Source organism: Danio rerio, chromosome 23 (assembly GCF_049306965.1).
Source record: "Danio rerio strain Tuebingen ecotype United States chromosome 23, GRCz12tu, whole genome shotgun sequence".
In the NCBI taxonomy this organism is placed as follows: Eukaryota; Metazoa; Chordata; class Actinopteri; order Cypriniformes; family Danionidae; genus Danio; species Danio rerio.
This window is the reverse complement of record NC_133198.1, coordinates 12,217,398-12,233,619: the sequence shown is the minus strand read 5'-3', so window position 1 is coordinate 12,233,619 and position 16,222 is coordinate 12,217,398. Positions and strand designations below refer to the sequence as shown.

The following is a 16,222-nucleotide window of genomic DNA, read 5'->3' as shown; positions in this document are numbered from 1 at the left end:
CATGAATTTGTTTAATGTGCATGTGGAATTTGTTTGGTGAAAGTGTTTCCATCGTAGTTCATGTGCATTTTTTCCTATCGAATAAAAGGTTTATCCTGCTCAGTTATGTGCATATGTTTTTTATGCGCGTCTTGGCATTTCCATCTACCATTTTTTATGTGCATATCTAAAAGACACATAAAATTGAAATAGAAAATAATGTGCTTTTGACTCTTAAAGTGCTGGTAGCCATTGACTAGGTTTTTATAAATCACCAGGGACAACAGTTTTAGCTAAAAAATATGGATGACCTGAGGGTGAGTAAATTAATCAATTTAATTTAATCACAGAATGCTATTTAGTTATTAAACAGTTTTACTAATACATTTATTTAAGAAAAAAATCTATCTTTATTGTACAGTTGGTCAAAATTATTAGCCACCCCCTCCCCCTTGTTCATTTTTTCCCTAATTTCTGTTTAACAGAGAGATTTTTTTCAACACATTTCTACAGGATACTTTTAATAACTCATTTCTAAAAGTAATTTATTTTATCTGTGCCATGATGAAAGTACATATTATTTCTGTAGATATTTTTTTAAGACACTTCTAAAATGTATAGGTTAAAGGGGCTAATAATTTTGACCTTAAAATGCTTTTAAAAAACTTAATAACAGCTTTTATTCTAGTCAAAATAAAACAAATAAGACTTTCTCCAGAAGAAAAAAAATATTATCAGACACATTGTGAAAACTTCGTTGCACTGTTAAACATAATTTATGAAATATTTAAATAAGAAAAAAAAAATTCAAATAGGGCTAATAATTCTGACTTCAACTCAACTGTATATAACAAATTTGAATTTTTATAACATATTTGTTAGAATTAATCTGTCCTTACAGCTTTATCATTCATTCATTTTCTTTTCGGCTTAATCCCTTTATTAATCCAGAGTCACCACAGCGGAATGAACCACCAACTTATCCAGCACATTTTTACGCAGAGGATGCCTTTCCGGCCGCAACCTATCTCTGGGAAACATCCGCACACACATACACTACGGACAATTTAGCGTACTCAATTCACCTATACCGCATGTCTTTGGACTGTGGGGGAAACCAGAGCACCCGGAGGAAACCCATGTGAACACTGGGAGAACATGCAAACTCCACACAGAAATGCCAACTGACCCAGCCCAGGCTCGAACCAGTGACCTTCTTGCTGTGAGGTGACAGCACTACCTACAGCGCTACTACGTCGTACCCTTACAGCTTTATTGACCTGAAAAATCCAATAAAACCAATGCTATCTCACGCCAATTTTTAACTTTTTGATTTACAGGTTGTTTTGTGTGAATTGGAATTTGTAAAAACTAATTCGTACATTTTAATACAATCTCCTAATGACGGTTGAGTTTAGGGGTGGGGTTTGGGACCATGCCTTCTTTTAAAATTCGTACTTTTGACTGAACTCTTAGCCACTAAACTGATAAATCGTAAAATAGTTACGCTTCCTCATGAGATGAAAAAAAATGTTTTTTTGAATTTAAATTACAACTCAGGCTCAATCAGAAAATGTACCGATATATACATTTTTGGAGAACATTTTCGCAAATCTATCAGAGGCCGCTGTGTACGCATTTTGAGATGTCAAATTTCGTATGCTGTTCTCGCGTAAATCCACCAAAGGCCGCTGTCGACTGACCAATCAACTGACCCACCCTACTACGTTCTTTAACCCATAGGGCTCTATTTTGACGGTCCATACGCAGAGCGCAAAACGCATGGCGCAAACACTTTCAGGGCGTGTCAGGACGCGTTTTTGCTAATTTAGGGACGGGAAATCTGCCTTGCGCCAGGACGCATGGTCTAAAAGGGTTGAGTTTATTTTCTTAATGAGTTATAGGTGTGTTTTGAGAATAAACCAATTAGAGTCTCATCTTCCATTCCCTTTAAGACCCAGCTGCGTCGCGCCAAGAGCGTATTCGCTATTTACAGGACGCAAAGTAAGTCTAAGTGGAAAAAAATGAGCATTTCACAAGCAAACAGTTAACAGTTTTTTTAACAGAAAACTGTTAAACAGAGCATCTACTGCGTGAGAATGAGAGATAATGGATCACTTTCACTTGCGCTCTTGGACAGGGAAACCTTTACGCTATAAATAATTTAGTCTATAAATAAATACTTTTGTTTGTTAAGCGCAAATATTCGTTTTAAAACTATTTCTAAATTCAGTTCTAATTTCCAGCAAACGAATAAATGACTAATAATAGCAAAATGTGCTCAAAAACCTGAGTTATATCCTAAAACACATGATGTGCCCCATATGGTCTAAAACCTGACAGGTGGGCAAATCTAAGCTTGTTTTTAATAAAACAAATATAAATATGGATATAATAAATAATATTACTAATAATAATAACATTATACAAAAGCCAATTGTTATGAATGAACTGAAAAAGCCTCCCGAGATGAAGAAGACATAAAAGCAGTGGTTTTTCATATTTATATAGGCTAGAAAATAATATGTTTTGTAATATTTTAATCCTTTATATTTATATTCTATGTCTATTCTTATTATATCCTATATATATCCTTAATATTTACATTTTTACATATGTAAAGATATTTGCCTATTGCTCTCTTGTGCGTATTAAGCAGTGCGTAAGCGAGGCGCAACTCTGCGCCGGAGTTTAGACCGGGTTTGTTTTGGTCTAATGAAAAATCTATTATAGATTCCTAAAATAGCAACGCGCCAGCGGTCCGCCTCAGAACGCCTTCCTTTTTAGACCAGAACGCCTATGGGCGCAAAAATGAGCGCTAATGCATTTGCTATTTAAACAGCGGAGCGCAATGCCTCAAAACGACTCTTGCGCCAAGCTGAAACTACGAAAAAAAGACTACTGCGCCACGCCTTGGGCCCCACTGTGCCGGGTGTATGATAGGGCCCATAGTGTTTTCAAAAGCACTGATAGTTTCAAAAAGTAATTGAAAAAAAGAAAAGCCCTCGCCTAACTTTTTTTTTTTTTTAATCACATTTTCAGATTTTACCACATTCTCACCCTGTTATTTAAGCCTAGTTCACACTACAGGATTTTAAACATCAGCAGATCGCTGTGCCGTTCACACTACATGACTTGACTTTGTGTCTTTTAATCTCTGTGGTGTTCACACTACGCAACACTCTGTGAATGATCCACAAGAGGGGATGTCACACACTACATGATCTGAAAACAACTCATTCCCCAACTCATTTGGTAGCTCATTCAAGCTACCAAACCACAGCCAATGAAATTTTGAGGGAGGAGTCTATATCTTTTAGAGTTAGAGTCTAGAGTTTATATCTATTTGAAATAAAACTAACAAATAACACCCTGCCATATTCTAACTATCAGTGTATTTCTTTCTGACATTGTCATTTTTTTATAACAAAACAGTAAAGAACTGAGCATTTCTGCCTTAAATTACCATATTGGTTAAAATGACTGCATGCATGTCTGATACTTTTCGCTGTGACTTTAAATATGTGTACATTTTCTTGCCTTGCAACTTCTTGCTAACATAAACAAAACTTTCTGATGGCAAAAACATCAATTTACTTCAGATATCTTTCAAAACAGCATATTCTGTGCCGAATAGCTCCTGTTTGAAAGTGAAAATGAAAGCCAAGACCTTTAAGTGTTCTAGTATCTTAACTACATATTTATAGGCTGTATTACCAAAAAAAAAGATTATATTTTTAGGGTAATGGTGCCATTAAATATGATGCCAGACATTCAAAGCTTAATTTTAATATCTCAATAATAGCTATGAATGTAAATATGTTGTGACAATATGGCGTTTTATATGAGAACGGTCAGAATGAGCAGTATGGTAATTCTAATAGTTATAGAATTCTAGTTCCACTGTTAATATAGCCTACTCTCATGTCTGTGTTAACACAGAATGAAGCCAGTGCACCGATGCCCATTCTGACCAATTACAGATGTTTCTGCTGGGCTCCTTAACACACAGGCATTCAGCTCATGCTGATATGCTCTCTCATTGGCTGCAGCTTGTCACTACATCTGACCACACGTGGGGTTGAGTCGGCCGACTGCTCTGGAATATTTAGCATGCTAAATGTTGGATTTCCGTCTGCGAGGTGTCGGCGACGCGTCAGCGAGCCTCGTTGATGCGTTGTTCATTAGTTCACACATAAAGAGCGGCGAGCACCGAGCACCCGCAGATTTCTTCCCGATCACAGCCCGATCTGTCGGCGAGCTCGTTAACTTCCAAATCGGGCTCAAATCAGGCTTAAAATCCTCTAGTGTGAACTAGGCATTACTTGTTTTATTTTTTGGCTTCTGTTTTTGTCTTACCTCCTTTTTGGAACCGTTCTTCAGATTTGAACATTGTTATCTTTGTGTCTCAAGTTCACTGCATACATGACGAGCTAATGGACAAATTGGTAACAGCGGGTACGCCAGCCATACAGAGTTCTGCTGGTAAGAGCTAAAAGGAATGGCATCATACGGCATCGTAGCATTCATTTTAAAAATAAAATGCAGCCATACGTACTTCTGGCTACATAATTTGCGGTCTCCAGAAATGTTTATAGGGCTACATTTTCAGAATGAGTCTATATTGTTAAATTAAATACATCGTGCAAAATAAATAAAACGTAAAAATTTATTTATTATTTTTTAATATATAAGTTGTTTATTTAGGTGTATACTGCCATTGTATGTTTTTCATTTATACAAACTAAGGGACATTTTTTATTGGACCCAAAAACATTAACTTAGTAAAGCCACAACAGCCCATAGCAGCTGGCCTCACACACAGAACTAGACAATAAACAAAGATGAAATGTTATGCACAATCTTACATCTGCACACAAGCAGATGTTTTTGTTCATGAATAAAATGTCAACAGAATGTCACAGGAAACCATCAGTACATTCTTTTCTATGATTATAATTGATCAGGAAAAAAACTATATTTCATCCAGCATCTCTAAGAATCGTAGCGGTTGAAACGTTTTGGTTTTGGTGGCATGTTGTAAAAACGTCTGTGAGGTCTCCATTACTGACACACTGTGACAATCTGATGTTTGTTAGGAGATGCTTAATGCAAGACACACAATTTCTAAAACTAAACAACTTGGCATATTGTGAATGATTTGGACAAGACAGTCCAATTGCTTTGTGAAAAATCTATGTACAAAAGTGGCACATGAAAAACAGAAGAGTGGAAGGTGAAATCACGGTTAAACAAGCCAGTGCTGAAACAGACCGCAAATAAATAACATTTTAAATAAAAAAATAGCATTTATATGATACATTTTATAAAATGAATGATCATCAAAAACTGTACATAACATTAAATCACACAGGCGATTGTGTCATGCCATGTAATGTACCATACGAAGAGGATTTTACATTTATATTATGCGCAAACAGAAATAAAATGTATGTTCCTTGTACTTAGAACATATTTGCCTACAGAAAATATCCATTTATATTCACATTTTAGCAAACACTTAATTTGAGGACAGGTCTTTTATAAATACAATGTACTGTAAAGTTATTTACATTTTTTTGCCCAAAAAGTGGGTAAACAGTTAATTAGGTAATTATAATTAAATAAAAGCTTTTACTATTGCAATTAACACCAGAGCAAATTAAATAGCTTAAATATAACAAATTATAAGTGATAATAAGCTGCAATGGTGTTCAATGCAAGCCTCTCTTAAGGCAAGACACCACAGGCAAAAACTTTTTTTTTCATGCCAGATGGCCTTTAAGTTTTTATTACACTTAATCCAACCCAGACTTATTGAAAATATACACCCAGGACTACATTTTTGATAACCGACAAATGTTCCCTGAACTACATTTTCTTGCAGTTTTTGTTTCCATAAATCCACTAGAGGGTGCCAAGTACATTTTTGTAAATCTCGAATACGTTACTGAGGCGTGCTTCCTCATTTGTGCTATTTCTCATAAATCCACCAGAGGGTGCTCTAAACATTAATGAACATAATGGGCTCTATTTTAACGATTTAGGCGCAAAGTCTCAAGTCCATGGTGCAAAAGCATTAAGGGCGTAATCGAATCCACTTTTGCTATTTTAAGGACATAAAAATATGGTTTGAGCTGCAGCGCATGGTCTAACAGGGTTGTGATTATTCTCTTAATGAGTTATGGATGTGTTTTGAGCATATCATGGATTAATCTAATCAGAGTCTCATCTCCCATTCCCTTTAAGATTGGGTTGCATCACGCCATGGTGCATTTGCTATTTACATGACAAACTTTGTAAGTGGAAAAACGGAACGCTTCACTAGCCAGGAAACAGACCATCTGCAAAAGGTCAAAGAGCGAGCCTCCTCCATTCGGCTTCTTTACTTTTTTCTTTTTATAAAGAATTGGTAGCACTTTAACACTTTGAACAATTATTAATAAATGCAAAAATTAAGAAATGATGAATTGTAATCCAGACTCAACATTGCGTATACTCACGGTGTGATTATTGCGAATAATCACATTGCGATATCGATGCTGAAACGATATATTGTGCAGCTCTAGTTGGTTTTACACATAAAATGCAGCAATACAGTATATACCCAAAAGCACATATTTGTTGGTTCTCAAAAAAGTACATCAGGGTACAGAGTCCCTGATGAGTCTTTGTTGACTTAATCTGTCTACATCTCTAGATTTCAATTACAATTGCGTCTCTACATTCTACGGTTTCAATTAAAGACTCTCTCCCTCAGTAACACCAACTTTTCTTTTTTTATTCTTATCCACATTCTTAGTGTTTAGAGAGGGGTTTCCTTGTGTAAAATTTGCATGATTTTATATTATTTTCATTGCCTTCCTGTAATGACTGAAGGTAGAAGATAGGCTCTCTACACTGAGCTGCTCCTTTTCTTCCAAGAAGTCTTGGAAAGAAACTTTAGGCTCGGGCAGTAAAAGATGCTCTGCATGTCTATGTGAACTCGTTGTGCACCACTAGCAGAAAAGAGGGTTTACCTTCCACCCCCCTCTGTCTTTTGTTCCACAAAGGCCAGAATTTTTATTTCCCGCAGTCGTGGTGGGATCCCAGGAAATCACAACTATCATGCTCAAAGCGAGAGTTCCATGGTGTTATGCCCAGTGGATTAGCTTCAGCTGTAGTCCTCAGGACTCTCTGAGTGTTAACCTTTTTGTGGGTAACAACAGAAGGGGCTTGTAATAGCATGAGCTGCAATCATAGAACAGCCCCCGCAATAAGAGCCCCCACAGATACCCCCGCAATAAGGGCATGTGCTACTCACAAGCTCTGCACCACATGCAGGACCCTCAGACATGTAGCACAGAGATTGTGACAGTCAACCCAAGTTAAGAAACCACCAAATCCAGGAACACATGGCCTGCATAATCTGAAGATTTTCAGAGAAAATGTGCTCTATATTGGACCGCTTCTTGATGGGTGTGTGTGGAGATTATGCTCAGTGAAGTGCAAAGCGCCTTCCCTTTCCCCACTGCTAACAGAAACAGAATTTGCAGAGATTGCATCTCGCAGGTGTGCCTTATATACTAATAATTGAAGTAGTGGGTGCCCTAACCAATTTCAATGGCCTCCTTTTTTTATATATCCATGACACTGCATCTAACTTGCATAGTTTCATACTATATAGTATACTATATAGTATGCTATATAGTATAGCAAGCTGAGTATGTCTGAATTTACGAATTTTCTAGTATTTAAAAAACGGTATGTGAGATGTACCCAGGATGACCTACTACTTCCAGTGAGATTCTGAAGTGTGCATTCAATAGATGCTATGCTATCCCATGATGCCACACACGAGAGTTCATGAATGGGTGTGAAAAGATACAACTGACACAGGTAGGTCACGCAATAATGACTAATGGCGGATGTAATAAGTCCGAATTCCATTTAAAGTACTCGCATTGATGCTTTATAAAAAATACTGGAGTGGAGAGCATGAATCCTGTAAGACCTCAGTGACAGATGAGTCTTTGCATTGATCCTAAAAGGCCAGCCTATACACCAGCCGGTTACCTCTCCCACTTGCAGCTTTTCCATGATGGACGTTCAGGGTTCTCCAGCCTCCGTCACTTAGACTGGAGCTCTGAACAAGAAGTTTGGCCAGAGGAGGAATGGTCATGCCCATCTGAGCCTGGTTTCTTCCTTCACTTTCGTCAATTGGTGAAGATTGTTCCTCGCCGCTGTCCCCACTGGCTTGCATTGTTTCGGACTTGTGGAGCTGCACATCGATGAATTTGCTCTTTAGTGTTTGGACATTCAGAAGTGAATATTAAACCACACTGAAGCTGAACTTCAACGCTGAAAACTCGACTAACACTGTTTCAATCTTCTATAAGCTTCTATGTTAAGCTGCTTTGACAAACTCTACATAGTAAAAGCGCTATAGAAATAAATATGAATTGAATTGAACGGTTGTGTAGTAAACAGAAATTCAAATGTAGTACCTACTGAGTAGTTCGGATGCAGCCAGAGTGATTGGTCTTCAAAGTGTGCTTGTTCATTGAAGTCTGTTTACAGTGCAGAATCATGAGTGCTGATTTTTAAAATTTGTTATCAAAAGAAGTGCCACATTTTTAAAATGAGGGAAGCAATGCACAGAACTAGCACTTTATGCTCACAGCTAAGTGTTTTTAGAACAGCACTTGCATTTCTACAGTGCAAAAAAAAAAAAAACATTTGGTGGACACACGCCCTTAGCAAATCCCCATTTTTTGGTTCCTGGCATAACTCGTAGATGCTGACTGAAAGTGGACTGAAATGTTCTCTTGGGGGCCCCCCTGCTGATGGCCATGCAGGACCTAAGCATTCACTTAGTTTACTTATGCCTTGGGCCGCTTTGCATCTGAACATTTGCACTGTCTGTCTTGATTATCTGCGATGAGCTCTGGCTCAGAGAATATGCTGAACTCACTGCACAGATCTGACATATCTTTCTCCATGACTAACACAGATTTAAGATGCATTTCTATACGCAGTGGCAGACTGTGTTAATTGAAAGAAGTCTTCTGAAGAACTCCTGACACCATTAACTTTATTTAACAACATATACTGTTTTTCTTATGAAGTACCATCTGGGGGCTTAAAGGTCTTGCACATTCAAACTGAGCTTTCTGTAGATTCCTTAATGCTTTTCACAATATTATGTTTGGTAGTTGGTAGTTGGTGAAAATAAAAAACCTTAAATACTTTGCAATGATTTTGGCAGTAGTGTTTTGGAGTATATAGCATTTATTATTCACCAATGCATATACCTTCTAAATACCCTCTGATGCATGCTTTAGTTGTGTTTTGGGGACATTCCAATGCCTTTTTGCAGTGATGGGTGCTGAACTGACTGAAGTGATTGAATGCTGTTTATGCTCCATGTGTGCATCTGTTCTAAGCAGCTGAATTAAAATATCTAAATAAAAAGTCAATTCTAAGCATTGTTAAATCAGATGAATGTAGACAACTTCAGCTATCACAGTCTATCGGCCAGAACTGATTGCAAAATCTGCAACTTGTTATCGAACCCTGCAGATTTTTTCAGAAACAGTTTAGCTTTGATATTCTACAGTAAAACCTTTTCACTTTTATTTTGCCTGTGTGCCAAAATTTAAGGTTCCATGAGTACTAATTGCTATTTTTATCCCTTTTTTCAAAGTGACTTAATTTTTTTCAGAACTGGGGTGGTACAAATTCCATTTAACGTAACTAATAAACCAAGGTGGGATTGGGATGATCTATAAATCTCAATTTTTTACCTTTTCATCTGGGATGTCTTGCCTTAAAAATGGGGTTTAAGTAACTGCTGTAACTTCTCAGGTCAGTTTAGTATAGCATTTTGTATATTATTATGATGTTAGACCATCTAATGTAGTACACAGCTTTCAGTACTTGTCTCAAAGGACCCATTTTTTCATGCATGAATAATCATATTTAAGCTCTGGAGAAAATAAAATGTCAAAACTTGTTGTGCAGAGGAAAAACATTTTGCTTGAGTGAGCAAAATCAGAAAGGATATGTTTAGGAGGTTAAAAAAAAATTGTAGCGGTTAATCTGGCAATCTTTCTCTCAGGAAACTTTTTTTTCTCAGTTCATTCACAATAACAACATTGAACATATTATTTTCTGCAATCAGGCAAAGTGAAGAATTCAAGACTCACTTTATCCGTCTGAAAATCTGCCCACAAAGTGGAGATAATGCATAGAGTATTTTAAAGATCTGATTCCAGACCTGCAAGGCTCCCGAATCCAAGGACGTCCACTGAGTATTCGCATTTGTTAAAATGTCAATGTAAAGTCAACTGGACGTAACCCTTGAAGCAAGGACGTGCGTCCCACACAGATATGCTTCCGAAATCTGCAAAGAGTTTTCTAAGGAATTCACTTGTTACCGTGGACCAGATGAGTCAAGGACGTTCCAGGAAATATAACACGCTGAGGAATGTGGGGTAGCTTTTACTCCAAATCTGTAAAAATCCAAAACCTGTACCTAGTTAGATGCCCGGTTTGATGCTGATCATCAGTCCTGATTTCTGAGGCTGGAGGTGTGACAAGAAGCCAGTGGTCTTACCAAGGTGAACGTCCTCTCAATCTTCCCTCTGACACATTCTCGGAGCTTTGTGATTCAAAACAGAACCATGAAATATCACTCACAGATTAATGATGGAACCAGAAAACAAAGATTTTTTTCATTATGTACCACTCAATTCATCATATCATCATCATAATTGACTAGATTTGGTTCATATTGTTGTTTTTGAGGTGAAAATTTAATATGTGACCTTGGACAACAAAGTCTTACTATATGTTGCATAGGTATATATTTATGTATTTTATGGGTCAAAAAACATTTAATAGTAAGTTACAATCATATTCCATGAAGATATTTTGTAAATCTTAAACCAACTACATTAAAAATATTTTTGATTTTTAAAAACTTTATTTGGAACATTTTAAAAGTGATTTTCACAATATTTAGATTTTTTGAACCTCCAGATTTTCAAATATTATTTCAATATAAATCTTTTTAAATAATTGAATTTCAGCCAATTATTATCCTGTCCTAAAAACTGTGTAATGTTTAACTGTGTAATGGAAAGCTTATTTATTTAGCTTTATTATTCAGTTCAATAAAACAGACCCTTGTGACTTGTTTGCTATGAGTGAAAGGGGACGATCTCAAAAATAAAATCCTAATCTTAATTTTCAGATTCAGCAAGAAACTGAAGTCACAATAACTGAAGTAAAATCTTTGACATTTCAGCCCGAAAATGGTCCAGAGTTTGAAATACTTAAGATTATTCATTTAGTCTGTGAAATTACTCAGTATGTTTTAATAATATATCATTATACTTATTTGTTCCAGTGGTGTTGAATATGTTGATTATGAATTTTTTTAAAAAGTGTTTAATATCACATCATCTTATTCAGAAAACTGTCATATGCTGATTTACTGCTTAAATATTTTCTCTTATTATTGGTGTGCAGTTAATGGTTGTAATATTTTCAGGATTCTTTGACTTTTAAAACGTGTTTAATTGTTTTATGAAAATTATTTCTGTTATAATAAAATAGATTCTTGTAATATCTATTTGAGAATATAATAACAACAAAAAAGGTTATGTGGTTAAAAAATGTCAAGAACTTTACAGTTGAACTGAAAAAAAAAATGTCAGTTGAACTTTACAGAAGATTTTTAGCCAAAATTTTGGTTTATTAACATTAATTTAGTTTTGTCTATATGTGTGTTTTAGACTCTTAAAGTGATGAAACCATGGTTCCTGATACATCATACATGCAAGTTAGCATCACTTTAAAAGTCTACACTACCTGAAAAAGTCTTATTGCTATCTATAAGTTTTAGGAACAACAAATAATACAGGTGAACTTTGGTATAAAAAGTGGCTTATATGAAAGGAGAAGGCCTCTAGATTATGGTTATTTTACCAAAATAAAATATAATCATTCCCTTAATAATTATATAAATAATTATTTAATTAGGACAATAAGGTCTGACTTTGCTTTGACAAAAGTCTTGTCACTTAATAGAAATAATGTACAGTATAGAATATAAAGTCATGGTGCAGTTGAAAAAGAATTAATATTGTGTACGATTCTGATGAGCTTGGAGGACTGCATCCATACATCTCTGCAATGACTAAAATAACTTATAACAAAGTCATCTGAAATGGCAAAGAAAACTTGTCACCGACTCGGTCCCAGTCATTCCCCTCGCTGGCCAGCAGAGGCCGCCATCCCCGGACTTCTAAGCATTACATCATCCACCTAGACTGATTGTGCACACACCTGATCTGTATCCCGTTAACGACCCATGCTCCCTATATAAGCCACACTCAAACACCAACTCATTGCGAAGTCTTGTTCAGCCATGGCCAACATTTCTAAGTGTTAGTCCCTGCCTGATCTTCTGTGCTTTACCCTGGACTGTTTCTGACCCTGAGTTGCCTTCTGCCTGCCCTTGACCCACGCTTGTTATACGGACTCTGAACCACGCTGCCTGCCCACGACCCACGCTTGCTATACGGACTCTGAACCATGCCGCCTGCCACTGATCCATGCCTGGTAAATCACTCTGTCTGGCAGCTGCCAGCCCCACGATCTATATTGAATGCTGTTGATGTGAGTTCGCACTTTAGTGCGTATTTGTATGTTTGTGATTTGAACTTTGTCTATTAAATACTGCAAAATGGATCCCTTCGTGTCAGTCTCCTCGTTACAGCCTTCTTGCAGGACTCCCAATGTTTAACATGATTCTTTGGATTACTCTTTAAGGCCCTCATCTTACCCCAGACATGCTCAATGTTCATGTCTGTTGAGGCTTGCCAATTCAGAAGCCCATTGACCCCTTCAAACCTGATTGATTTCTGTGAATTTTGGGTCTATGCAGGTTCCAATAGGTCCTCTGCAGTATTTTTGTCATAGCCCTTCCTTTATCTGTAACTTCAGTGTTGTCTACTTTTCTATGTTTGTTGTGTTTAAACATGTGGCTAAGCCTTTGTGTCCACCATGTGCTGCTCCGTTCCTCCCTTGTTTCCTATTGCCTTGCCCACTTGTTTAGCCCTCCGTCTAGTCCTTGTTAGTATTAGTGTTTACACCTGGTCCTTATGTTCTTTCTTCCCTTTATAATGTGCTCTTCCCTCATGTCTTTGTCGGTTCATTATTGCTTCATGTTGTTGCCATACTGTGCTTGTTTATGTGTGCTGTTGTTTGAGTTGTCTTTGTCTAATTTTTGATTTGTGTTTCACAGTTGGCCTTCAGTATAGTCCCGATCTGGTTAATCCTTTTCAAGTTTGTTTGTTTAAGATTCTATTTTTCCTATTTAGTAGTTTTTAAGTGTTTAATTCCCATTTTTATTGTTTTTTTTCTTTAATTTAATTCAGTAAGTTAAACCAATTTCATTTCTCTTTGCTTTTTTTTTTAGTTTGTCAGTTTCTGTATTTTTTTGCTATAGTTTATAGTTTTGTTTCTTAGTTTAATTTTGCATGTTCATTAATCCAGCCACCCTTGTCTGCTGAGAGTCCCTGGTTGCTGGTGTCCTGTCAGGCTGCTATTGGTGAGACCTACTCAGGATTGCTGGTTAGCAGTGCTTCTGAGGCCTTTACCATTTTGTCTGGCTTGAGCATCCCTGCTCTCTCCTGTTCCGTGACTGCTTATTACCCCATCCAGGATTCTCAAGCACTGTCTGCCTGCTCCACCCAAGACTCCTCAGCACTACTCCTTTCCTCACTGTTCGACTGTTACCTAAACCCCTCTACATGTCACATTGTCAAACACCCCTTTTCTCATTCTGCATTTGGGTCCTCCTCCCTCTAACCATGACATATTTGTGATGATTGGGATGCTGTTCAACAGATGATTAATCAGAAAAATCTACCTTCTGCCACTTTACCAAATGATCAACTAAAAGTTAAGTTACTATTTGTTGCTCTTACAACTGGGATCCATAACTAGACTTTTGTTGAGTAGAGTATAAAACAAAAGAGCAAAGTGTGTGTGTATAATTTTTATTTTTTTTGGTGAGCTATGCGACTAATTGTTCTAAACTTGTGATTGGTAATTAATTTTCTATGACAAGAATTATGAAAAAGTACAGTACATAAATAAATATAGATAAATATACGTATTAGTTTGTGTACCTTGCATCACAGAAGTTGTAGCAATGGACATCATTATGGTCTGTGCATAAGCAGCGACGAAGAACCACTGATATAGTCCCGCTGGAGCGCCTTAATCTCTGAGGGCTGCGATAACTTGACATGCCGTATGGAACTGTACGTCTGCAGACAAGACAACAGAACACACCTGTCAAATGCCATTTTGTGCATTTCATTATTTAATCATTTATGTATTATGCCATATGGTTTAGACATTTCTCTGCACATTTGACTCTGAATCACAAAACCAGTCTTATGTTGCATGGTTGTAATTGTTGCAAATTGTTATAAATAGTCAAATTACATTATATTAATCAAAACAAGAGATTTATATTTTGTGCTAAAAATCATAAAATTGATAGACATTTTCCTCCCATAAATATATAAAAACTTTTAGCATTGTGATAAAAGCTCAATCTGAAGATGATTTTCTCAATATCTTAATATAAATTGTTTTCCACGGTCAGATTTGGTTCTGAAAAACAATGCAAAACAATGTATGTGCCCTTATGCAATTTTAAAGATTGGTGATTTTTATTTCGGAGGTCATAATTGGTTTAAGAGCCCCTATTATGGGTTTTTGAAAATTACCTTACATGCAGTGTAACACAGCTGTAAGTAAAGTAAGTATCCAGCTAAGGCTTAAATTTGAAAGTGATTGATCTGTGAAAGAATCGACTCATAGTAGTTCGAATGAATCGTTGCTGTATTGAGTCTTTAGCCGTGTCAGGGTGACGTCAATATGGAACTCAAGCCCCATCCATTTGCTCCGTGCACAGATCCAGTAAAATTGAAATCCCCAGCCACGCCCACAAACGCTGTAGCAGATCCCGATTGAATCACACTAACATGACACTGTGCTCTGAAGTGTGAGGGAAAGTTAGTGTTATTTTCCCCACCCAAACATGTGAAGAGGCTGTGAAAAGTCAGTGGTTGAAGTTTATTTTTGCGATAATACCGCTGTGTTCCCATAATTTTCGGGGGATTCATCGACCGTTTGTAAAAGGAAAAACCAGAAAAGACTATTGATGTATGGGACTTTGTCGGAGCTTAAAAAGAACTTTAGAGTACATGGATCAGTTACTTCATCTATTTAACAAGTGTAAGTAAGTGTGATTTAAAAAAAAAAAAAAAAAAACTAATTCAAGACTACTGAAGTCTAGTGACATTTCTTGTCAACAATGTTTGTGACTTTTTCTTACATCAAGTGTAACTAACACTGTTTGGCTATACACTTGTATACTGCATGCGGCATCCGTAATGGCAGGCTGCAAAATGCCTGCGCAGTGTTACGCATAGTACGTAAATATTATCGAGCAATTATCAAATTGTTGTTATCGTTTTATCAAAAAAATTATGTTTCGTGATAATTATCAATATTTAATTATCGCCCAGCCCTAGCTTATACTATAGTTTTTATGGATTTAAATGTGTTTGCGTGTTCGCGATCCTCTGCTGTTTGTCTTTGCTATGGCCACCATCAGCTATTCCTACACACTTGTGGTGGTCAAGTTTCAGAATAGAGCAATATGCTGGTGTTAACTGCATTGCTTTAATGCACTCCTGCGCTGGGCTCACATATACTCTTTGCACTGTAAGTTACCTCAAAACTGTTGATAAGCTGTGGTGGGCATTTCTCTCTGCCTCGTGCTGAACGCAGTCAACCATCATCGGACCAATGCATCATCGGACCAATCAGCGCAGATTAGCATCGCAGTAAGGAGGGGAATAAATGTAAGGGGTTTGGGAATAAATGATTAGCTGAACGAATCATGGGAGTCATTTGGATAATTGGGTAAAACTAAATGCATATTATCAGACAAGGAAAGTGCTTTTTGACCTTGTATGCATATCCTGTTGTTGGAGTTCCCCAAAACCAAAATGTGACCCTTTTTAATGCATAATGGAGGCTCTTTAATATCCATCCAAGATAAAAAGAAAATAATGCATATTACAGAATCTGTAATAAAATGTGTCTAAAATAGTTGGTTTAAGGATCCAGTCTCTCTGAACCCTATATTTCTGATAGTTTACTCTACTCT

The 16,222-nt window shown here is 36.8% G+C and overlaps 1 protein-coding gene across 3 annotated transcripts in view; it reads right to left on the bottom strand.

Moving 5' to 3' along the window:
- Nucleotides 1–5,254: 5,254 nt before the first annotated feature.
- edn3b (endothelin 3b) overlaps nucleotides 5,255–16,222 on the bottom strand; it is a 38,613-nt gene continuing 27,645 nt past the window's right edge. Inside the window, exons 3-5 of one of the 3 annotated variants that reach the window (XM_068216649.2) lie at nucleotides 14,163–14,303; nucleotides 10,577–10,621; nucleotides 5,255–10,472 (exon numbers count right to left, since the gene is read on the bottom strand). In XM_068216649.2, the coding sequence (XP_068072750.1) occupies nucleotide 10,472; nucleotides 10,577–10,621; nucleotides 14,163–14,303 (187 nt within the window). In that variant the 3' untranslated portion in view covers nucleotides 5,255–10,471. Of the gene's footprint in view, nucleotides 10,490–10,572; nucleotides 10,622–14,162; nucleotides 14,304–16,222 lie in introns of those variants that run through there. The other 2 variants (XM_073937919.1, NM_001311213.1) reach the window with 2 other exon arrangements.